The sequence below is a fragment of the Polypterus senegalus genome, chromosome 12, assembly GCF_016835505.1.
Source record: "Polypterus senegalus isolate Bchr_013 chromosome 12, ASM1683550v1, whole genome shotgun sequence".
NCBI lineage: Eukaryota > Metazoa > Chordata > Cladistia > Polypteriformes > Polypteridae > Polypterus > Polypterus senegalus.
Window position 1 is genome coordinate 88368890 of NC_053165.1, and position 25811 is coordinate 88394700.

At 44.2% G+C, this 25811-nt stretch overlaps 1 protein-coding gene across 1 annotated transcript in view; it reads left to right on the forward strand.

The window, feature by feature from the left end:
* The window catches only part of homer2 (homer scaffold protein 2), a 161981-nt gene that overhangs the window by 102029 nt on the left and 34141 nt on the right, over window positions 1-25811 (forward strand). Inside the window, exons 3-5 of the mRNA XM_039772799.1 lie at window positions 6847-6978; window positions 9812-9904; window positions 19755-19891. Of these exons, the coding sequence (XP_039628733.1) occupies window positions 6847-6978; window positions 9812-9904; window positions 19755-19891 (362 nt within the window). The remainder of the gene's footprint in view (window positions 1-6846; window positions 6979-9811; window positions 9905-19754; window positions 19892-25811) is intronic.

The window sequence follows — 25811 nt, forward strand, 5'->3', positions numbered from 1 at the left end:
GTCGCCTTGGGATTTCTGTATTGAGACCCACGTTCGCCTCAGATTGCCGTGTGCTTTTAGGTGACTCCATTTTGCCAATGTGCCCCATGGAGCTTCACTGTGTGACAGAGCAATTTGGAGAAGGATAATTATTTGTATATATTTGTATATATCAGTGCATGCTCCCGACCTCCTCCTCCTCCTCTGTGTTTATCTTGCCAGGGTTTGGTGGGATGTCCCCCTCTAGTGGACATTATTGGAAGGGGTTTTTGCTGCTTTTTGGGATGTCCTGTATGTGCCTTGGGACTCCTGGTGCCAATGACGTGGACAAGGAATCACTGAACTGCCCTGCTCCTCCACCACCATACTTTTCATCTTGGCCTGTCATAATACTTTAATAAAATACAAATCAGGAATTGCTGCGGAATCGCTTACCTGACCTATTTTCTTGCGGAGCAGCCTATGCGTATTTCTTTCAAACTGCCAGCATTTACACTTTTCAACTCTTTGCGGATTTTCAGCCACTCGAAAACAGCTGACATGATTTGTATGGATGAGGAGCTCTGAACTTTACCAAACCTGGAACTTGGTGAATCACCCTGCGTAATTTAAGGACTCGTTTGGAATGACTCGTTTATTATTTTTTCGGTTTGTGACTTCAGTTTTGCCACTGAGGCCTAACACTTGGTAACAGCGGCCCGTCCTCCTCTTTAGTGGCGTCAATCAGAGTCGGCGAATGGGGGACTTCATTGTTCTGCTAGCCTGTTCGTCTTCCATGGCCGTTTCTTTCTGTTTTCATATGGCTGGTTGGCTGAGCCCGTCTCGGTGGCATTCTATCTCGGGAGACATCCACACAAGCACCAGCTGCCACCCCAGACTGACATCTAAGGGATGTGGGAGATGGAGAATCGAAAAGCAAGAAGGCCAGGGTGACCACTCATGGCTGATGAAGTACTGCATTGTCTGTGGATGTCACAAAATGACACGGGACATGGGACAGTCCCAAACCTGCACAATCCACTTCAGGGTTAGGGCTGTTTATGTTACCCAAGCAGCATTCACTTCAGGGGTCCCGCCCACCACAGTGTGCCATGGACACCGAGGGGCTGTGTGTTGGTAACTCAGGGGGTGAGCGCTCCAAACACCGGGTGGTGAACGGGCACTTTGGACACTGAGGGGTGCTGGTTGTGTAAGTCTGGGGGGCATGCGCTCCAGAACGTATAGTCATCCTACCTCACATGGGGTGCTGTTCTGGAACCTCAAGGGAGTAAAGATAGAAATAGAGCAGCAGGAGCACAGCTGGAGCAACGGTGGGACGCAGTATTGCCTCTCGCTCAGCCCCTAATTGAAGTCCAGTCCTCAACATGGCCGGTTAGATTAGTGGCTGCCTGTTCACATCCGGTCATCTCACCCACCAGCCTCCATTCCTATCATTTTGACTTCCTGTATTCCACAAAGGGGTTGGTGTCCTTGAAATGTCATAACAGTGAATGGACACTGAGGGGTGCTGGTTGTGTAAGTCGGTTTAGGGGCATGCACTCCAGAACGTTCATCCCACTGCCCATTGGGTGCTCTTCTGGTACCTCAAGGGTGTGTGTGCTCCAGACACACAGAGAGGGGTGTCCTTGAAATGTAATAATAGTGAAGGCATGCTATGGACACTGAGAGGCCTCACCCACCACGTCACCCACGCAGAACCATCTTAGCCACACTTCATCAGTCAGGCATTTATAGAAATGTTGGTAGATGGAAGCCATTTCAAATATGCGTGACAGCCCACTTGAGAGCAGAAGGATCTGACCTGATGAGATAAAAATGGACCTCTCTGGGCAGAACCCCAAGCACTATGTCTGACGAAGCCCAGGCACCGCTCATCACCCACCTAATCCCTTCCCTACTGTGAAGCTTGGTGGTGGTGGCAACCTCATGTTATGGAGGTTCTTGGACAGGGAGGCTGGTCAGAATTGAGGGAAAGATGGAGGCAGCCAAATACAAAGAGGTCCTTGAAGCCAATGCCATGTCACCTTTCAGCAGGACAATGACCTGAAACAATGAGCCAGGACAAAGCTGGAGTGGCTTCAGGACAAGTCTCTGGGGGTCCTTGAGGGGCCCATACATACGTCTGGTTGGAGAGACCAGAAGATGACAGTTCAGAGACACTTTCCATCCAGTCTAATGGAGCTTGAAGGGATCTGCCAGGAAGGGAGTGGACAAACTGTCCAAATCCAGATGTGCAGAGCTTGTAGAGACTTGACTGAGAAAACTCAAAGCTGGAATTGAGGGGCTTCTACAAAGTACGGACTTGAGGGTCTGAGTACTTATGAGGAGGAGTGATTTCAGTTTTGGATTTTTAATAAATGTGCCGACCTTTGTGAAAATGTCCTTTCACTTTGACATTATGGGCTATTGAGTGCAGAGTGATGGGCACAAACTGGCAAATTCATCCATCAAAAATGAAAGTAAAGTGTGGAGGGAGAGAGCGAAGGCGTCTGAATTCCTTGTGAGCCCCCTGTGTGTTGATTTCCAGACATCTGAATTTATAACTGGTGCCCCCTTTATGGCCATTTTGGCAAACGACAGTTGTAGGTTGTCCTTTAATGGATATGTGCCCCCAAACCCCCCACCGAAGGTTGGTTGCCATGTTGTCCTCCATGAGGATTCAGTAGTTTTGATGGACGGATGGATTTCAGCGTAAAATGACTTTGCACGTCAGACCGTCCGTCCCAAAGCTGTCAGGCTGTTAGACTCGCGTCCTTCTCTGACTTTCTATGAGACGTCGCCGCGCGCCTGTAAACGCCTTTGTTCCAGCAGTGGGCTGATGGTTTTGAACCCTTTGCTGCAGACCCCCTGTAATTTAGTGTTGCTATGCTACACCAGCTGCACGTTAATTAATCTGTCTTGACTTTGTGCTTTAATTGTTTGCTAATTTGCATATCCCGCCCCCTTTTTCGTCGGCAGCCCGGTGCGTCTGACAGCACCAGAAAGGGGGAGCAGAAGGATCCATTTTTAGGCTTGTTCTCCTTGGCAAGGAGCGAGATTTCAGTTGGTCGGATGTACGTAGCAGCGTGATGTTTCTGCTTTTCTCTTTAGTGTGTGAGGAAAATTCTGAGATGTCCTCTATTTTTTTTTTTCTTTCTTTCTTTCGGTTTCGGATTGGGACATTTAGATCTGCCATGACATGCTGCCATCTCTCGGTGCCTTGAAGTGAAGTGACCCTGGACGGGCTACCCTACCCAAGGTTTAGAGCTCGAATAAGCAGAAGAAAGGTCATGTGGACAATTTTTTTCCCAGAATTCTGCAGGCTCCTTTTTCCCAAACTGTAATCTGGCCATCCTGCTTTTGTGGTCTGCACCTTGCAGTGTGGCCTCTGTGTTTGTGTTCATGAAGTCTTCTGCTGCTGGTAGTCGTCTCCGACACACACACACACACACACACACATCGGCCCCCTGTAGTCTGTGTCTGATCTGTCGGTCAGGCGTTTGGGGGCTTTGTCTTGACCATAGTGAGGATTCTTCTGTCGTCAGCAGTGGAGGTCTTCCTTGGCCTCCCCAGCCCCTTAGTGATTACTGAGCCCACCAGTGTGTTATTTCTTCTTCATGATATTCCAGATAGCTGATTTCAGTCATTCTAAGGTTTTCCCAATCTCTCCAGTGGTTTTCTTCTTGTTTTTCAGCCTCATGATGGCTTCTTTGACTTTGATTGGCACAGCTCTTGTCCTCATGTTGAACAACATGGCAACTCCAGAGGTGTTCTGCTTTGGATCTCGGGTAGTTCCATCTCATCTCCACACTTTTCCATCACTCTGATGAGGTTCATCTTTGTCTCGTCTGTCCACATGACCTTTTTCCCAGAATCCTACAGGCTCCTTTTTCCCAAACTGTAATCTGGCCGTCCTGTTTTTGTGGTCTGCACCTTGCGGTGTGGCCTCTGTGTTTGTGTTCATGATGTCTTCTGCTGGTAGTCGTCTCTGACACACACACACATCTGCCCCCTGAACACTGTGTCTGGTCTGTCGGTCAGGCGTTTGGGGGCTTTGTCTGACCATAGTGAGGATTCTTCTGTCGTCAGCAGTGGAGGTCTTCCTTGGCCTCCCCAGCCCCTTAGTGATTACTGAGCCCACCAGTGTATTCTTTCTTCTTCATGATATTCCTGACAGTTGATTTCGGTCACCCTAAGGATTTCTTCTTGTTTTTCAGCCTCATGATGGCTTCTTTGACTTTCACTGGCACAGCTCTTGTCCTCCTCTTGAACAACATGGCAACTGCAGACTCGGAAGGGTAGAAGCAGGCAGAGGTATCTAATGAAGCTATGAAACCCACCTGAGGACACACAAACCCCTGGGACTCCAGTTGTCCCAAACGTTATGGTGCCCTGCAATGGGGGGACCACCATGTGACCAAAATATCTGCAAATCCCCTTAAATCAAAGTCTGCGATGTGCACTTTAACCACGATGTCTGAATTGTTTCATTTGTAATTTTAAATAATGGACCAGAGGGAGAAATCGAGGAGAAGTGTGTCTTTGTCCCAAACATTACAGAGTCCGCTGTAGATGCTGGATAACAGGAATTTTTTGATCTCTGCTACAACATGGAATTGGTGACCAAGTTTTGGGGAATTGGGAACAACTGGACTTGCCATTTTCAGATAGGACCGTCGAGCTCGGTTGGACTGAATGTCCCGTTCTTGTCAAAGTGTTTCTGATCTTCCAAAGATAAGGCAGAACAAGCCCAGGGAGTTAGGAAGCATCCGTGGCCTTGTGTTCCGCAGCGTTCATCGCTTACTCAGAGTTTGTTTCACTAAGCCCCAGCCTGCGTGTGTAAACGTCTCGCTGAAGCTCAGTGATATCCCGATGATCTTCATGGCAGTTAAAATCTTTAGCGTGTGGATTAGCTTCTCGATTCAAAGCTGAAATCTCCTCTGTGGATTTTGTCGTCTGTGCAGATTTTTTCCTTCAGTGGCATTTTTTTATGTTAGCTTTCAAAATAATCTTTGGCTTGGACCTGTGGCCTAGTAGATATGTGGGCAGCCTTACAGCGCCTGGGTCCGCGCTGTGACCCCCTGAACCAGCTCACAGTCTCTGTGGGGTTTGCGTGTCCTTCTAGTGTTATGTGGGTGTTTTCTGCTTTTCCTCCCACATCTGTAATGGAGAATAATATCTTGCCTTTAGGTCAAAAATGTGTGATTTGTTTCTTTTTTAAATGTATTAACATCTAACAATATGTAAGTTTAACCTGGCCAGGAAGCCATTATGACCCTACTAGATCAGACAAGGGCTCGTCTTCAGTGCTACTCCGGGGTGTCTTTGGCATCAGTCTGGTTATAGAACTCGTGAGGACAAGTTTTAGAAGCATGAGCCAAAAACAGTCCCCTTCGTGGAGGACCGCCTGGGAGAATACAGGTAATCGAAATGAAAGGAATGGAGGCTGGTGGGTGAGATGACAGGATGTGAACAGACCGCCACTAATCGAACAGGCCGTGTCAAGGACTGCACTTCAATTAGGGGCTGAGCGAGAGGCAATACGTCCCTGTGACACCTCGTGTAGTGGCAAAGATGGCACCACACCACACACTTGTAGTGCAGGAGCGAGCGGGATCAGATCTGTGAGAAGTCAGACATGGAGACACAGACACAAGAGCAGGGTTTTATTTACAGGTGCACCAAAAAAACACAAAAATAACATCCCTGTCAAAACTAGTGAGCAAATATATAGAGTGAAGTTTCCAGACCGAAAAATCAAGACAAAAAATGTATATATATGTAAAATGTCGTCTTCCTAAAAAATAAAAAAAATGTGCACAGGAAGAAGCTACAGGAAACAAAGATCAAAGAATCCAGAAAAATTATTTACAAGAGAAAAAAAAAGTGAATATACAAGAAAAACAACAACCACAAACCCAAAATTATGTTGTTAGATATTATATATGTATGTACGTACAGTAGATCTATATATCTATATATATCTATATATCTATCTATCAATATATATCTATATATATCTACTGTATATATATATATCTATATATATATATCTATATATATCTACTATATATATATATCTATATATATCTATATATATATATATATATATATATATATATATCTATATATATATATATATATATATATATATATATATCTATACTAGCCGTCCCTCACAGCTTCGCCTGCATATTAGTAAAACAGGACAGTAAGGAGGGACCCGCCTGGCCCCCCACTCCTGACGCCACACTTCCCCCTCCCCTCGGCCCGCAGCCTCTGTCTTGGATTAGCGTGAATACGTCGCTCCTGCAAGCGAACTGTGATACTCAGCATGATGAGAGAAGTCGCAAAAATCAACTGGAATGCTCAAGCAAATTCTAGAAGAAAAAAAAGATCTCAATCAGTTAAGTTGTTCACTCGCTAAATGGAGGTAAGGTACGCGCAGAGACTGGCACGTGAATGAGGATTCGTGCAAATAAATCAGTAACGAAAGAGAACTATTATACTTATGGTGTGTCATACTGGTGGAAACAACACTAAGCAGCCATCATCAGTGTCATCTCAACAAAGAAGACATCACCAGTCCCACTCAAGGCAAGTGCTGTGCTGAATCGTCGGGGATCATAACCCCTACTGTAGTCCTATTATACCCTCTAAAACACACGTAGCTCTGATTTCTCTCTTAAAAACATCCAACGTTACTCCTTAACAATCCTTACATGATAATGTCTGTTGAACAAACAGGTATTGCTAGCTAATCGGAAGTGAGGTAAGCTCCAACACGTGGTGTGAGGTAGAGTGACTTTTACTACAATATCTTTGTATTTACCGAATAAATTATTGTTGCCCTCATTTGTTTTAAATTTTTATTTCTCTTCTTTTCAGGTAATAATCAACAGTACAATTACGCCGAACATGACCTTCACAAAAACCTCACAGAAGTTCGGCCAGTGGGCAGACAGCCGAGCGAATACAGTATTTGGTTTGGGATTTTCTTCCGAGCAACAATTAGCAAAGGTAAGTCAAAAACGGCAAAACAACGAATGTGGATTAGTCTGAAGCATTTTTGTTAGCCATTACTGTTTTGAACTTGAGAGTTCCAAAGCACAAAGCGAGTTCTGCAATTCATGGGGACTCAAATGGCATCACTGGGCAGTTTCTCAGCACTGTGGAGGTAAAGCAGGACAACATAGTTAGCTGCAGTGCCCCCTTTTAGACGTTCAGTGGAATTGCATACGAACCTGGAGGGTGACACTCTGATGTGCATGTGTTACACCACATTCAGACTACAACAAATGGCTACAAACTAGCAATAAGTAAAGATAATATATCTATATATCTCTCTCTCTATATATATCTATATATATATATATATATATATATATCTATACTGCTCAAAAGAATTAAAGGAACACTTTTTAATCAGAGTATAGCATAAAGTCAATGAAACTTATGGGCTATTAATCTGGTCAGTTAAGTAGCAGGGGGTTGTTCATCAGTTTCAGCTGCTGTGGTGTTAATGAAATTAACAACAGGTGCACTAGAGGGGCAACAATGAGATGACCCCAAAACAGGAATGGTTTAACAGGTGGAGGCCACTGACATTTTTTCCTCCTCATCTTTTCTGACTGTTTCTTCACTAGTTTTGCATTTGGCTACAGTCAGTGTCACTACTGGTAGCATGAGGCGATACCTGGACCCTACAGAGGTTGCACAGGTAGTCCAACTTCTCCAGGATGGCACATCAATACGTGTCATTGCCAGAAGGTTTGCTGTGTCTCCCTGCACAGTCTCAAGGGCATGGAGGAGATTCTAGGAGACAAGCAGTTACTCTAGGAGAGCTGGAGAGGGCCATAGAAGGTCCATAACCCATCAGCAGGACCAGTATCTGCTCCTTTGGGCAAGGAGGAACAGGATGAGCACTGCCAGAGCCCTACAAAATGACCTCCAGCAGGCCACTGGTGTGAATGTCTCTGACCAAACAACCAGAAAGACTTCATGAGGGTGACCCAAGGGCCCCATGTCCTCTAATGGGCCCTGAGCTCACTGCCCAGCAGCATGCAGCTCGATTGGCATTCGCCATAGAATACCAGAATTGGCAGATGCACCACTGGTGCCCTGTGCTTTTACAGATGAGAGCAGGTTCACCCTGAGCACGTGACAGAAGTGAAAGGGTCTGGAGAAGCCATGGAGAACATTATGCTGCCTGTAACATCATTCAGCATAAGCAGTTTGGTGGTGGGTTAATGATTGTCTGGGGAGGCATATCCATGGAGGGTCACACAGACCGCTACAGGCTTGGCAAAGGCACCTTGGCTGCCATTAGATATCAGGATGAAATCCTTGGACCCATTGTCAGACCCTATGCTGGTACAGTGGCTCCTGGTGCACAACAATTCCTGGCCTCATGTGGTGAGAGTATGCAGGCAGTTCCTGGAGGATGAAGGAATTGATACCATTGACTGGCCACCACACTTTCCTGACCTAAATCCAATAGAACACCTCTGGGACATTATGTTTTGGTCCATCCAATGCCACCAGGTTGCACCTCAGACTGTCCAGGAGCTCAGTGATGCCCTGGTCCAGATCTGGGAGGAGATCCCCCACAACACCATCTGTCATCTCATTAGAAGCATGCACCGATGTTGTCAGGCATGTATACAAGAACACGGGGGCCATACAAAGTGCTGCGTACAATTTGGAGTTGCTGCAATTCAATTTTGGCAAAATGGACTAGCCTGCCACATAATTTTTCACTCTGATTTTTGGGCGTCTTTGAATTCAGGGCTCTGTAGGTTGATCATTTTCATTTCCATCAAACGATGTGGCATCCTTTCGTTCCTAACACATTACCCAGTCTATATCAGTATAGATATCCAGGAGGATTTCTTTTTCCCATTGAGATCTGATGTGTTTTCAAAGTGTTCCTTTAATTTTTTTGAGCAGTTTCATATATATTGCATTGTGCTCACAGAGGTCCAATCTTGGGGCACACATTAGCCGTGTGATAAAAGGTGGCATGAAATTGGCTCGTACCATCCCAGTAGCTTGAATATCTTTTTTGTTTCTTTCTCTGTGCTGATGCTTTGTACTTTTTTCTTCCGTGAAGTAGATAGAAACACCTTGCAAACAGTATTCAATGTTTTGTTATCATCAATTTTTTAAAGGGTTGCATGTGTTTTCTTGCTACTTGCTTAAGGTTGGTTTTGGATTGTAGCTCTGGCACATGGCTAATTATACATGTAAGTTATACAACACTGTGCCACATGGCTATCTGGTGGCAGTACTCATTATATACTCCTTGTGGTCAGCTACTGTACTCCTCAAATTAACATACTGTAGTTATTAATTTATTTTAAACATATGCAGGGTGGAAGGTTAAAGTGTTTGGTTGTGACATCACGCGTGCCTGGAGCAGATCAGCAACAATCGTAGAGTACACATGCATGAAAGTCCTGAGCCTGGCTGCTACTGCTCTGTGAAATCATCATGGGGCGCTGGGAAAAAAAAATGTTTGTCTAATGTTTGCTGCATTCAAATTTACAGGAAAATATCTGGTGAACAAGGTCACCAATGAATTGCTGCAAGAAATGCTTTGATGAATATCGCCAATCAGCACTATTAAAGACACTAAGTCCAAATGTGCAGCTTTCAGTCACCTCCTACATTATAATGCATTATTGTAAGTCCACCGTGTGCTAAAAGATATGAGTGGGAGACGAGTCGCAGGTCCCTACTGTGCCACTCACTCCTATCCTTCCTGCCAAAGAGCTCTTTAACTGTCAAGACCTGGGGCTTAATGTTTATATTATGTAACGCTGTTTCTGATATTCTTCTTTTTCTTTTCTAGTTTGCTGAAAAATTTCAGGAAGTTAAAGAGGCAGCAAAACTAGCAAGAGACAAGTCTCAAGAGAAAATTGAAACCTCTAGCAACCATTCGCAGGTACGTCACAGCAGATATCCCAAAAAAAAAAACCAAAATGTCAACCAAAAGCAATATTCTAGACTGGTGATGCGATTGTGTCAATACTTGCAGGCTGATGACTATCTAGCCGTTAAACTTAAAATAAGGGAGACAGACATATTTATCTGAATAAACTCTACAAACGTTTCCTATCGCACGCTTTGCAAATGCCACTCCTCAAGTAATTGACTCTAAATCAGTGGTTCCAAACCTTTTTCTGGCCGCACCCCACCTACAGTAGGCCTCTCTAAAATCATGAAGTCCCCCACTGTAACAAATACTTTATTCTTATTATTCCCTATTCAAAAAGTGAAGTCCTGATCATGTGGAGGAAGCCCACAATGTCATTAATTTGGTCTAAACATGGAATTAAAAGAGGGAAAGAACAGCTGAAGTACTGATAAATAAATCACAAAAAAATAATATAATATGAAGTAATATGAAAATACAGCAAATACAGTTTTGAAAACACATAATAAGAGACGTGATATTCATAAATATAAAATAACTTTAATGACATCTTTCTCTGTAATATTTTATATTTTTGTTATATTGCAAAATTTTATAATCATTGTTACAATTCATATTATTTTAATGGTAAAAACGATTTCTAAGTAGAAAAACCCAAGCTAGTTGTAAAATCATAAATTAAAGGGTTCTTCACCATCTCTTGTATGTTTATATAAATATATAAATGTCTCAGTAAAAAATAAAAATTGTTTATTTTTTCTATCATTTTTAACAGTGAATTTCAGTTTTTTCATTGTATAAATTGTTTAACATACCTAAATTCTCAAATTGCCTCCCTAAAAAGTCAATTTGCCCCCCAGTGGGGCATGCGCCCCACATTGGGAATCACTGGTCTAAAATGGAATGGCTGCAGTAGAGAATATTTTAAGGATGTTGCCTAAACTCCGCCCCTTAACCCTCCTTTCACCAGATGTTCACTGTAAACCACACCCTCCACACGGCTTTTGCCTTTGGCTCCGCCCCACTCTGTTATTTTACAAAACTCACACCTTTAAGATGCAAGTGAGCAAGAAGGGGAAGACTTCACACCCAAGTTTACTCAAGTTGATGACAGACCAACACCACATTCACAGAGGTCTTCAACTAACTGTGCTGTGCTTACATATAATTACATATATTTACATTTTAATCCAAAGTGACTTACAAAAGGTCAACATAGTCAAGTACAGTACACATCAGTCTGGAGGACAGTTTGGGAACAAGGTGACAAAATTGATTCTCACAAGTGAGGAGCTCCAAAGACCATATAAGTGAGTTACAATTCACTAGGTTATGAAAACCTATCAGCCTGTTTGAAGAATCTTATTGGATGAATTTTTCTTGAACACATTGAGAGACGGAATTCCGAATGGAGGTGGAACAACTCATTCCACCAGCCAGGAGCTCCACAGAAAAAGAGGGGGGATTGAGATTTGATACCACGCAGAGGTGGCATCGCCAGACGCCTGCCTCTCATCAGCAGTCCTGAGTGGCCAAGAAGGAGCATGTGACCTCACAAGTGCCTCCATATACATTTAGACGTTAAGGTCAGACAGATGACGTGCTACATGCTTGTGAATAAGAGAGACGGCCGTCTTCATAAGGTCGTTTACTTACACTCAGCAAAGCGGGTGGCAGGTTTACAGTTTCACTACCCATAAGGTTCTTAGCTTCCTCTTCACCTGTCAGCCACATGGCACACAAATAGGATAAGCGTCCATGAATCCCTGAAGATAATCCGCCGCGTTAAGGCAACCGTCCAGACTGACGTCATAATCGGCTGGATCTTTCGCCTCCTCTCCCTGTAAGCCTCGCTGATCCACTGTATTGAACGTGTAGGAATTTTAAAGCCTAAAATGATCAAATTGGGTGACTGCATATGCCTACAAATAATTATAATAATAATACATTTTATTTATAATGTGCCTGTTAGAGCTAAACGGGAGCATAAAAAAAACCAAACATTTAAAAATAAAAGTGAAGTTAAGAGTGGCATCCAGCAGGGGTCAGTGCTGTTTTTAATATTTATGTTCCCGTCAATGTGTCAAATTAAGCATCATGTAAAATGCCTAGGAAGTCTATAAAATGGTGACGTCCAACTACGAAACAATTAAATATTTCAAACATTCCCTGTATCAGCGTGTGCTCCTAACCTCTCTCACTCTCTCTAGGCAAGGCCAAAAGGCAAACCGGCAATTATACATAGGAAAAGTATAAAGCAAATTAAAGTAACCCAGGCATTTCATGCTTTGCCTAAAAAAGTTACACATTCTATAGGCATTCTGTTCAATACCTGCTTTTCACACATTGATAAATGATTCGGATAGGAATGGAAATAACAAGCTGGTTGATTTTGCAGATGATACCAAGATGGGTGGATTGGCAGATAATTGAGAATCCGTTAAATCACCTCAGAGAGACTTGGACAGCATACAGGCTTGGGCAGATTTATATTGTAGATGATGAAATTTAATGTCAGTAAATATAAATTAGTATTACATGTAAGAAGTAAAAACGTGAGGTTTGAATACACAATGGGTGGTCAGAAAATCAAGAGTCCACCTTATGAGAAGGATTTAGGAGTCACAGTGGACTCGACACTATCGACTTCCAGACGGTGTTCAGAATCCATTAAGAAGGCTAACAGAATGTCAGGTTATATAGCGCCTTGACATGAGGAGTACAAGTCACAGGAGGTTCTCCTCAACCTTTATAACACACTGGTGAGGCCTTATCTGGAGTCCTGTGTGCAGTTTTGGTGTTCATATAACAGAAAGGACATAACAGCATAAGAGTAAGTCCAGAGAAGAGCAACAAGGCTGATTCAGGGCTACAGGGGATGAGTTATGAAGGAAAGGTTGAAGGAGTTGAACTTGTTTAATGTCAGTAAATGTAAAGAATTACATGTAAGAAGTAAAAATGTCAGATTTGAATACACAATGGGAGGTCTGGAAATCAAGAGTCCACCTTATGAGAAGGATTTAGGAGTCATAGTGGACTCGACACTATTGACTTCCCAAAAGTGTTCAGAAGCCATTAAGAAGGCTAACAGGATGTCAGGTTATATAGCGCCTTGATGTGTGGAGTACAAGTCACAGGAGGGTCTGCTGAAGGTTAATAACACACTGGTGAGGCCTCATCTGGAGTCCTGTGTGCAGTTTTGGTGTTCATTTAATATAAAGGACACAACAGCACAAGAGAAAGTCCAGAGAAGAGCAATGAGGCTGATCAGGGCTACAGGGGATTAGTTATGAGGGAAGATTGAAGGAGTTGAACCTGTTAACAGTTTAATGTCAGTAAATGTCAAGAATTACATGTAAGAAGTAAAAATGTGAGGTCCGAATACACAATGGGAGGTCTAATAATCAAAGGATTTAGGAGTCACAGTGGACTCGACACTATCAGCCAGACAGTGTTCAGAATCCATTAAGAAGGCTAACAGAATGTCATGTCCTATAGCGCTTTGACATGAGGAGTACAAGTCACAGGAGGGTCTGCTCAACCTTTATAACACACTGGTGAGGCCTCATCTGGAGTCCTGTGTGCAGTTCTGGTGTTCATATAACAGAAAGGACATAACAGCACTGGAGAAAGTCCAGAGAAGAGCAACGAGGCTGATTCAGGGCTACAGGGGATGAGTTATGAGGAAAGGCTGAAGGAGCTGAGCCTTTACAGTTTAACAAAAAGAAGAAGAGGAGACCTGACTGAAGTGTTTAAAATCATGAAGGGAATTAGTCCAGTGGATTGAGACTGGGACTTTAAAATGAGTTCAAGAACATGGGGACACTGTTGGAAACTTGTTAAGGGAACATTTCACACAAATGTTAGGAGGTTTTTCCTCACAGAGAAGCACAGACACCTGAATAAATGACCAAGAAGTGTGGTGGACAGCAGAATGTGTATAAAACTCGACCTGATGTTATTAAGTGGAATTTGTTGGGCTCGATGGCCTGTTCTCGTCTAAATTGATCGACTGTTTGATTGAGTACCCTCATCAAGTCATTTAGACTGCCTGTGCTGCGCCTATAAAAAGTATCCACCTGCGGATGTTTTCACATTTATCGTTACTCAACTTTGAACTTGCAGAAAAGGATTACTTAATGTCAAAGTTGTAAATGAAAATATAAAACACAAAGACTTGGGGTCCCCTTAGTCAAACCCCGTAGAACTAAACCAAAATAACAAACACGACCTTAACATGGATTTCGAGATACGAAAGACTGAAGGCAAGATGGCGGAGGAGCCGCTAATGAGGCGTGGAAGGCGGAAGAGGTGGGCTCAGGGGACCAGAACCAGGGCCGACTTAAAAGCAGGACACTGGGACCTCTACCTACACAACCACTCAGCAAGTCGCAACATACATAGATCAGCATGGGGCCCCTATGCTCGTGGGCAACTGCCCAGCATGCCCATGCGTTAAGACAGCCCTGACCAGAACCAGGAAGTGATGTCATTTGCCTTTGCATCACCAGGTCTGTAAAAAGAAAGGAGAGGCAGAGGCAACAGTGCCAACCATCAAATTAGGGTGGAATTACCAATAAATGACCCCTATGTTGACTCCCAAATGCACGTGTGTGCGTCGTCGTCTAAAGCTCACGTCACATGATGAGACTATTCCAGAGGTTTTCAGTCGCCATCTACATTAAGGTAATCTTAGCAAGTCGGTGACAGTCAGTGGCCCACTCCCGTGAAGACCGTCACCTAACGCGACATGTCCAGCGACCCCCTATATTTAGACAGTGTGAGTCGCTACAGTAAAATCAAGCAGGTTAGATGCTGTCTTTAGTGGTATGGGTGGGCTGTGTGTGTGTGAGAGCTGACAACCAATGAATGACCATCCGGAAATATAATGCACAGAATGCAGCAGCGAGGAATGAGGAACATGCAGGTGGTTTGAACCTCGCAAACAGAAGATGGGCTTGTCTTTCTCATGTCTCATGTTGTACATTCCACGACAGAATGGGACAAAAACAAAAAAAAAAGAGCAGCGACTGCGACTGAACTTGCCGTACCTGTTAACCCTTCGTACAGCACCGGCTCCGTCAGACAGCACGGGGCTTTGGATCTCACAAGTGGAAGACAGACATCTCATAACAGAATGAAAAAAAGAAACAAAGGGCCGAGAGTGCTGCTGATCATGCCGAAGCTGGAAACCCTTTGTACAACACCGGCTCTGTCCGCAGTGCTGGTTAAAGCCCATTTGGAGCCCTAGGTGGGCTCATCCCTCGTTGTCCATAGCGGGTAGTTGGTATTATTAGGCTTTGATAACCAATTTTTTCCCCCTCTGTGTTTGGACTGCAGACTTTTAGAAGTGGCGCCCCTCAGAAGAAATCACCCTTGGTGGCCACCTGTGTCACCTAATGGATAGACCAGGGGTCTCCAACACGTCGCTCGCAAGCTACTGGTAGCTCATCAAAGGGTTACTGAATCCTACAAAAATTTAAAAACTTGATTATTCCAATTAAGGTTGGCCGATCTTTTCAAAAAATGATATCAGGATCCACAATCTGAATTGCAATCGATCTTTTCAATGTGGTGTACACTTAAGAGAATATCCGGACTCAAACTCATCGAGACCTCAGTAACACTTTATTTTAAATATCAAACAAAGTTGAATTCAGTTGTTCTCTCGTTTGCTAGAGTTAAGGCACACGCCCCGAAGCTGGTGACTGAGTGAGGAAGACCCCCAAACCCCCCTCCCCTTGGCCCGCTGCCTCGTGTTTCTCGGATTTGCGCAAATACATCGGTACTGCAAGTGAACTCTGATACATAGCGAAATGAGAGAAGTCACAAAATCAGCGGGAATGTTCAAGTTAATTATTGAAAAAACCCGATCTTAATCCGTGAAGTAGTTCTCTCATGAAAAGCAGACAGACAGACATTGGATTTTATAGATTATAAATTAGTAAACCTTCAAAAATAATGTGCATTTAAAGCCTCAACAGCATTTCTGGAGCTTAGTAGAGTCTGATAACTAGAAGAATCTTCACCAAGCAGCTCTGAAAATGTCTGCTTTGTTTGGGTCTCCATACCTCAGTGAGTCTGACGTGAATGTCATGAAGTCAAAGTTCAGAACAAGACGGACAGACGAACACTGAAATGACTCCATCAGAGTGAACCTCAGGGGCTCCACTCCACCAGACACCTCAGTGCCAGTCACCTGACTAACTAAACAACACATCACACGTGCGACTGGACCTGTGAATAAAGTGACACAGTGACAAATGAAGACGTCTGATCGGTGTATTTGGAATTGCATTGTTTTGTGTTGACAGCATTCCTGTTTTAATTCAATAGTGTGAGATACTCTACAGGGTGGTCCAGATCTAATAATGCAGATCCGGATCGTCTGGATGACTTTGATTTATGCGAAGACGATTCTTCATGTCGTCAGTTCGCACACATCTCGATGGTCCGGGAGTTTTCAGATGATTTTCTATGTAATAAACTTAATAAGTTATAGCGTAATGAAAATTGCACAATTAGATCTGGACCACCCTATAGAAAATGCATACAGACATCCAAAATGCACTTGCTGGTGAACTCAATACATTTTTTGGGATGTTTTCATGCAAAATGTGAATTGTGGACACCAAAATTTTGTAAATTTTCAGGCAAAACGAGCTTATTCAGTTTGTTTGGGTTGAAATAAGCGATGAGAATAAACGTTAAAAAACAGGAGGAGCTCTCGGCCATTTTCATTTTGTAAAAGTAGCTCTTGGGGGTCAAGGTTGGAGGCCCCTGGCATAGACCATCTCTGTCCATCAGGCATCACACTGTTGACCATTCGAGAAAGTGGTGATCACGACTGTGCTGGAAAGACGGCAGCACTTTTCAGTCATTTAGATTGATGTGCTCCGGCAAGGAGATCAGCAGCTGTGGTCAGCTAATCTGACATTCCCCATGACTAGAAGTTACGAAATGTGACATCGGCGTAAATAAATTACAAACATAAAAAAACAAAATAGGCGACTGCAGAAATAGTCACCTTCTTCAGGTCATTCTTTAGCACATTGTCGGGCAACCGGTGCGCCGTGGAATTTTCTAGGGGCGCCGCGAAAACTTTTGTAAAATATTTAAAATTGCTAGTGTTTTTGAACTTTTGGTTGATTCAAAAGATGATGTTTAAAAATATATATATTTTATGTTGGAAAAACAGATAACGGAACACTTACGGAAATGTAGTCCAAGAAACGCGAGAGACTTCAAATGATCGACAAGGAAATGCGCGTCTGTCTTTCGAAAATTGATCCTCGCATCAATCTCATATGCGCTGAAAAACAATCTCAACGTTCACATTAATTAAATTTAAGATGTATCCTTTGATTCCTTTATTAATAAAATGTCTTTCAAACTTGTAAAAGTAACTGTTTTTATTGGCGATCGTCCATAGATTGTGCCGTCACGACTTTATTTATGGGCAGTCCCTCAGGTGCGCCGCGAAAGAGAATTTTTGGACTTAGTGCGCCGCAACTCGAAAAGGTTGCCTTTCACTGCTTTAGCACATACACAATCCTAGAGAAGAGCTGGAATCTGTAGTCGGGGACAGGGAAGTCCAAGCTGACCTGCCGCCACCGTGACCCTCACCAGGAGAAGCAGAAATCAGCAGCTAGCAACTCTAGAAAGTGGAACAACGTGAGGAGAAAGTTAAAAGTGCAAATTTATAACGCCATCGATATCTCGCTGGTAGGGCCACACGAATCATCGGCCTGTGTGTGAAATGTTGATGTACTGTCGTACAGTTTGTACTCCCTAAAGAAAGGTGCTATTTAAAACGAATTTGATGTAACAAGTTTGACAAAATGTCCTCACACAAGTAAAAGAGTAAAACACTCGATTTTCCGGCAGCATGAAATCCTCACGTTTGCTTGTCAGAGAGTCGAGAGCTCAAACTCCGCATTGCTGGCCTCTCGTCTTATTTCTTTTATTTTTTTTTTCCTTGGGCCCGCTGTATTCTACTTCAACATTATTTCCCCCGACTCTGTTCTTAGGAAAAACTAAATAAAAATTGGCTTGGCTTTGTATTGCTTTTTACCATAGGGAGTAAAAGATTTTAAATGTTTCAGTTCATTGCCATTTATTATTTACGTATATAACACACTTCTTATTGACAAGCTGACAGCGCTGCACGCGTTTACAAATGCAATCCAGCCAGAGACGAGACTTCCCTTTGAGAGAGACGGCCAGCGAGTTTCTTAGCGATGCTCAAATAAAATAGAAATAAATAAAAATGTCCTCTTATTACGTTTCAGGGTCACAGAGGGCTGGAGCCCTTTAGAGATGTAAACAGATAGTTACAGTTATATAGCGATTTATGTAAGTTGATTTCCCACCGCAGGAACTTCATTTTCAGAAACGAATGAGCCCTGTAGGGGTGTAGTCTCTGGACCACTCTGGACCACTCTGGATCTGCCATGTCCATGTGTTGTGTTCCCACCACACAAAAGGAGCTGTAACCTTTATACAAATTATGTGCCATGCAAAGAAGGGTGATGGAGAGCGACTGGGGGTTAATGGTTGACTCTTACTGCTTCAAAGAAATCCGAACTCCACAGGGGAGACTAGTACTTGGATGCGGGGCATTAGCGCGGGTACCCTAGGGAGGTGCCAAGTGCAAGGAAGGACCACGCATGCCCCCCAAACAGGTTATTGCTTTGATGCAGTGCATGATGTGCCACATAGGGGAACAGGTATGAAGAGTGATGCAGTGCATGATCTGGGATGTGGGGGGGGAACCACACCTTATTGCTTTAAAGCAGAGGTGTCGAACTCCAGTCCTGGAGGGCCGTAGTGGCTACAGGTTTTCATTCTAGATAGATTTTAGGAGGCCCAGGCCCCTCATGGACCCCATAATCATCAGAGGTGACTGTGCAGAGGGTGCTGACCTATAAATACCTGGGAGTGCAGCTGGATGATAAACTGGACTGGACTGCCATTACCGATGCTCTGTGCAACAGAGGTCAGAGCCGACTATACTTCATTAGAAGGCTGGCGTCCTTCAACATCTGCAATAAGATGCTGCAGATGTTCTATCAGACAGTTGTGGTGAGCACTCTCTTCTATGCGGTGGTGTGCTGGGGAGGCAGCATAAAGAAGAGGGACGCCTCACACCTGGACAAACTGGTGAGGAAGGCAGGCTCTATTGTAGGCACAGAGTTGGACAGTCTGACATCTGTGGCAGAGCGACGGGCGCTGAGCAGACTCCTGTCAGTCATGGAGAATCCACTGCATCCACTGAACAGGATCATCTCCAGACAGAGGAGCAGCTTCAGTGACAGACTGCTGTCACCGTCCTGCTCCACTGACAGACTGAGGAGATCTCACACTATGTGACTCTTCAATTCCACCCAGGGGAGTAAATGCTAACATCACTCAAAGTTATTGTCTGCTTTTACATGCATTTTTATGACTCTTTAATTTAATATTGTTTTATGTATCAGTATACTGCTGCTGGATTATGTGAATTTCCCCTTGGGATTAATAATCTATCTATCTAATTAGCAGCAAAAGCTGATCACTAATTAAGGAGATGGTTAGGATGAAAACCTGCACCCACTGTGGCCCTCTAGGACCGGAGTTTGACACCCGTGCTTCAAAGCAATCCTAACTTCAAAGGGGAGACAATTGCTTGGATGTGGTGCTAACTAGGGAGGTGGCTATAAAGAGTGGTGTGGTGTGATCGGGAGTTCATGACGGACCCCCATAAATACCCCCTAGCTTATTCCTTCCATGTTGCACATAGTTTTTCTGTTCTTATGCCTTTCTTGTGAAGTCACATTCAGGGCGGCTACTCTTTCAACTTTCATTATCGTTTTGACAGGAATCCGGTCGGGAGACTCCATCCACGCAAGCATCCAGCATTAATGGCACCGACGATGAGAAGGCATCTCACGGAGGACCTGTAGACGCACACCTGAAAGGCGACAATGACAGGCTGAAGACGTCTTTAACACAGGGGTAAACTTTGTGTATAATTTTGACTGAGCTGCTGTGTCCATCCAGTGACGCGGACTATTTTTATGTTAAATGACGGTAAGGCAAAAGGTATCCGCAGTAACCTTTTCACGTATTAAGTTGGTCAGCTGCTGCCGCGGTTGCTCATACGTGTCTAACGTTTGTTTGTCCAAGTCACTGCAACACAGAGTCGGATGTGGTGTGGTTCATTGTTGGCATGTTCTGTCACTTCACGTATAAAGAGCAGCACGCTGTTGCCTGTTATTTGTGGGCTAGAGGTGTAGCAGTAGCACAGATCCATCAGCAACTAGCAGCACTTTTCTTCTGCAAAGAGTCACTGAGTAGTTCAAGAATGGCCTGCACGAATATCTCCGATGAAGAACGATCAGGTCACCCATCCACATCCACTACTGCGGATGATACCGAACATGCCGGTGATGTAGCTCTGCCAAACCGGAGTGTGAACGTTGGACGAAACGTGGTAATTACCTCAAAGACCATGTCAGAAAATGATGTTCAGGTAAACGCCGTGCTGTTCGTCTAATAATTTTATTTAGACAGATTGCGGATACTTTTTGGCCTACTCTCATAAACCTGAGTTCACACATGGGATTTCTGAATGTTCCAAGTAGAATTGCAAGTGGTATTTACAGACTAAACACAAGTGGGGACGAAAATGTGGAAACATCACCCCGAAGAAGTCAATTAGTAGGGTGAAGACATCCTTCTGAGAGGACGAGTGCAACATTTAACACTGGAACCAACCCTCAGTCCTGGACTGCTGGGTCCCACACTGTCATGTGTGTTTGGTCTCGGTAGAGTTCTGTATCGCTCTGCTTTCCCCTTTTTGTACTCTTTATTGTGTAGACTTTATCAGACTTCCATAGACGTACCACTGCTTATAAGGCATCGTGCTTAGTAACGTCTCCCCACCTTCCCTTCTACATTTATAACTTCAGGCAATTAGAAAGAGTAAAAGGACAGGCAGGAGTTAAGTTACAACTTTAAGTAATGTGTTACTGACAATATTCATAAAATAATAATAATAAGCAATGTACATGTGAATATTGGCAACCTTACAACCTGATGAATGCTGATGTGGAGTTTCAGGGGCCACACGGACTTGTAGTTATTCCAACGTCTCTGGTCAAGTCATCATTTCTAGTCGGCTTTCTTCAGTGCTGGCCGCAAGTCTGTCCCAATATGGCTGTCAAGTTGTGCTCCTCAGTGTGTTCTCCTCTTCATGGCCGTGGTGTGTGTGTGTGTGTGTGAGAGAGAGAGGGAGGGGTAAAGCAATCAAATGTATAGATTCTCTATATCACCAACAGGGTGTCAGAATGGTACTGAATGGCCTCTGATTCCAAACCAATCCCAAACAGCCATACTTCAGGCCACACTGCCTTTTCACACCTGCACCCTAAGGCCATTTGTTGAACTGAAGTGTGCCAGCTAGATTGTTCGGCCTCTCTGCGCGGTGGTTGGTTCAGAGTCTGTCCTGCAGACAATCGCTTGCCAAACCGGTTTGAGGCACTTCACCCAGTCTATAGGACTGACTCAGGATTGGGTGGTTTGTTGATTATGAAGTTCTCATCAACCAAATAAAACATCCATCCATTATCCAACCCTTTATATCCTACTACAGGGTCACGGGGGTCTGCTGGACCCAATCCCAACCAACACAGGGCGCAAGGCAGGAAACAAACCCCGGGCAGGGCGCCAGCCCACCACAGGGCAAAAATAAAACATTTCACGCTAATATAACATTTGCTGTCTGACTTACAAATAAAGACATGTAAAATATTTATGAACTTATATCTTCTTCTTTTGGCTGCTCATGTTAGGTTTTGTCATCTTTTTCCATATCTTCCTATCCTCTCCATCTTGTTCTGTCACACCCATCACCTGTATGTCTTCTCTCACCACATCCATAAACCTTCTCTTAGGCCTTCCTCTTCTCCTCTTACCTGGCAGCTCTATCCTTAGCACCTTTCTCCCAATATACCCAGCATCTCTCCTCTGCATATGTCCAAACCAGCACAATCTTGCCTCTCTGACTTTGTCTCCCATCCATCCCACCTGAGCTGACCCTCTAATGTTCTCATTTCTAATCCTGTCCATCCTCGTCACACCCAATTCAAATCTCAGCATCTTTAACTCTGCCACCTCCAGCTCTGTCTCCTGTGCCACCGTCTCCAGCTCATGTAACACAGCTGGTCTCACTACCGTCCTGTAGACCTTCCCTTTCACTCTCGCTGATACCCGTCTGTCTCAAATCACTCCTGACACTCTTCTCCACCTGGCCTACACTCTCTTCTTCACCTCTCTTCCTCAATCCCCGTTACTCTGTATACAAAATATCATTCCACCATAATGTGAAAAAGTAAATACCCCCGTGAAGTGTCTCTTTTTTGCTTTTCCACCTTCTCCACCATAACCTATCATCAAATTTCTTTCTCAGGTTTTTGACAGATCTTGATGTTTTAGGATCCCCTGATACAGAAAACATTGACTATCTCGATGAGGGGTGTGTGTATGCCCGTGTTTCTTGAGGACGATCTACAGCTAAAACAACTGGATGGAAACATACTAAACTTGAAACGTAAATCTGCTAGAAGATGATGATGTGCTGACTAGGTTTTGAGCGAAAATTGTGTAAGAGAAAGCGGCAATCTAGAAGAGCCCTCGAGTACCGTAATTCTGCAATTCACTTTGGGTTCTTCTTATCAATTGCTATCATAATGACCTACTTTATGATCAGAAAGATCAGCATCAGAGCGGTAAATAATTAAATGTTAATGAACAGTTTGGGTAGCTTGGTTCTTAGGGCACGAAGCCTACTGACACTCACGTCCAAACTTTATGTGGATTCAGAAAGTCTTCAGACCCCTTCACTTTCTTCACATTTTGCAATGTTGCAGCTTTACGCTAAAATCCTTTCATTTCTTGCCCCACATCAAGCAACGCTCGATACCCCAGAATGAATTTTTGCAAGTTCAATGAAGATAAAACGGAAATTTCCCATTGGCGCAAGGATTGCCATGTCACTTGAAACGTGGCACAGGTGGCTCACCCCATTCCATTGATCATTCATTGAGATGTGTCCACGCAGTGGTCAACTCAACTGATTGGACCTCATCAGAAGAGGCACACACCAATCTACAGAAGGTCCCACAGTTGAGCAAATGCCAAGCCATGAGGTGACAAAGGAATTGCCCGCAGAGCTTAGAGACAGGATTGTGTCACTGCACAGATCTGGAGGAGGCCACTAAGAAAGAAAATCCTGCTGCATTGAAGGGTCCCCAGAGCACAGGTGCCTTCACGATTCTCAAATGGAAGTAGTTTGGATCAACCACAACTCTTCCTAAAGTTGGCCACCTGGCCCAACTAAGCATTTGTAGAGCCACTATAAGAGGGGTGACCAAGAACCTGATGGTTACTCTGGCTGAGCCCCAGAGAACCTCAGTGGAGATGGAAGAAAGTTCCAGAAGGGCAGTCATCACTGCAACATTTCACTGATCTGGGCTTTATGGCCGAGTGGCCAGACAAAAGCCTCTCCTCAGTAAAAGACACTTAAAGGACCCTCAGACTGTGAGGAGACAAGACTGTCTAGAGGAAACCTGGCACTGCTCATTACATGCACAATACCACTCAAATGGTGAAGCATTGGTGGTGGCAACATCATGTTTGTAGGGACAAGGCCGAGGGTCATGGGACTGCTAAATGGCACAAAGTGCAGAGATGTCTTTAATGAGAATCTGCTCTTGGACTGGACTGAAGGTTCATCTTCCATCAGGCCAATGACCCAAAGCACAATGCAAAGAGTGACTTAAGGACAACTTGGGAATGTCCTAAAGTTGCCCAGTCATAGCCCGGACTTGAAGCCAGTCAAACATCTCAAGAGAGACCTGAAAATAGGCCTCAACGGACAATCTGAGAGAGCTAGAGAGGATCTGCAGAGAGGAATAACAAAAAAATCCCCAACTCTGGGTGTGTGAAGATTGTGGTGTCGCTCCTAAGAAGACTCCAGGCTGACATCGCTGCTTCAGCTAAGTGCTGAGTAAAGGAGCAGAATGCTTGTGCCAGTTTGATATTTCAGTTGATTTTTAACACATTTGCAAGAACTCGCTTTGTCATTCTGGGGCATTGAATGTTGCTTGATGGGGGGGGAAAAAAGAATTGAAATGATTTTTAGCTCCAGGCTGAGACACGGCAACATACCAGATGCACTTCAGAAGAGGTCATCCACTGGACGCTAAGCACGTTCAGGCCCCACCAGTACTTCTGTGGGGTGGATCACCTAGGAAAAGCTTGGGCTGCTGCTGGAAGAGGTATTGGAGAGGCCAGCAGGGGGTGCCTACCCTGTGGATCCCAATGCCCTCCATTGCAGTGATGGGGACACTGTGCTGTCAAAATGGCGCCGTCCTTTGGATGAGACATAAAGCCGAGGTCCTCACTCTCTGTGGTCATAAAAGATCCCTGGGCATCCTTTGTAAAGGACAGGGTGTATCCCGATGTCCTGGCTTAACTGCCCACCATGGCCTGGTTATTCTGGCCCCTCATCATCCCCCATCTCTAATTGGCTGTCTCTCTCTCACCACTTCACCAGCTAAGGTGTGGCGAGTGTCCTGGCGCAAAAATGGCTGAAGTCGCATCATCCATCGGTGGTGGCTGAAGTGGCACCCCACTCTCTGAAGTGCTCTGGGTAGCGAGAAAAGCTCTATATAAATGTAAAGAATTAATAAATGAACAAACTGGGAGAAACGTGAAGGCGTCTGAATCGACCATGTCTCGAGATTTGATCTTCATTTAAAATTTGACTTTGCAATAATTTAGTCAATGAAGAATGAACAGAGACGCTTATCCCCCCCGCTTATCTAAAGATATCGATGAAATGATTTCTCCACATATTTTATAAAAAGAGAAGCCTTCCGCGGCAGAGAGTCCTTCCGCTTTCATGGAACTGTACGTGGAGCTCAAAGTGAAGACAAGTCATCCATCTTTCCCACTCAGCCCATTGTCTTTGCGCTTGGATCCACTCCGTTTTCTGACGAGAAGGTTGGGAGAGCTGACGTCTGAAGTCAGACCACCAATTTTGAGAGCCTGAGACACAATGCAGGAAAAAGTCAAACGTCCCTAGCCCGTCACCTCTTTTAACATAAGAATTCGATGTCGTGAGTGTTGTCAGAACCCATCAGTGTGTGTGTGTGTGGGGCTTGGAAATCTGGAGGGGTTTATTTGATAAGGCGCAGAAACGCATCCCCGTTTCAATTTACAAAGTCCTTTCGCTGCGGCGATTTATAAATAAATCCTCCCTTTTTCTTCTTCTTCTTTGTGACAGTTAACAACCCACAAAGAATTTTCCATAAATACACGACAACTCCCCCAGTTCTCATTCAATTTAGCTTTCCGTCTCTTCCAAAATGTGATCAATTATTGCTGCTCGGCCCAAACAAACATATTGGCTTGCACGGCTAGCTCTTTGAAATGTTTCCACGGAGGATCGTAGCTTTTGGCTTTTCGGTATCTAATGGAGTCCAGCAGAACAGGCCACTTGCCGGCAAAGCCGCAGCTTCCTCCCAGAAGGTCCCTTCCTCTACTACTGTAAGAGACGACTCCCTGCAAATTCTGGGATGATTCACAAGTACTTGCAGCCACTTCAGCTAATGAAATGTTCCCTTTGCTCAAATGTGCACTCCACTTATTTTCAACCTTAAGAACAAAACTACAAGAGGGCTGGCTGCGTACTTACTGTACACACATACTGTACACCAGTGAAAGGAAACCTTTTTCGAGTCCAAAAATTCTCTTTCGCGGCGCACCTGAGGGACTGCCCATAAATAAAGTCGTGACGACACAATCTATGGACAATCGCCAATAAAAAAAAGTTAATTTTACAAGTTTGAAAGACATTTTATTAATAAAG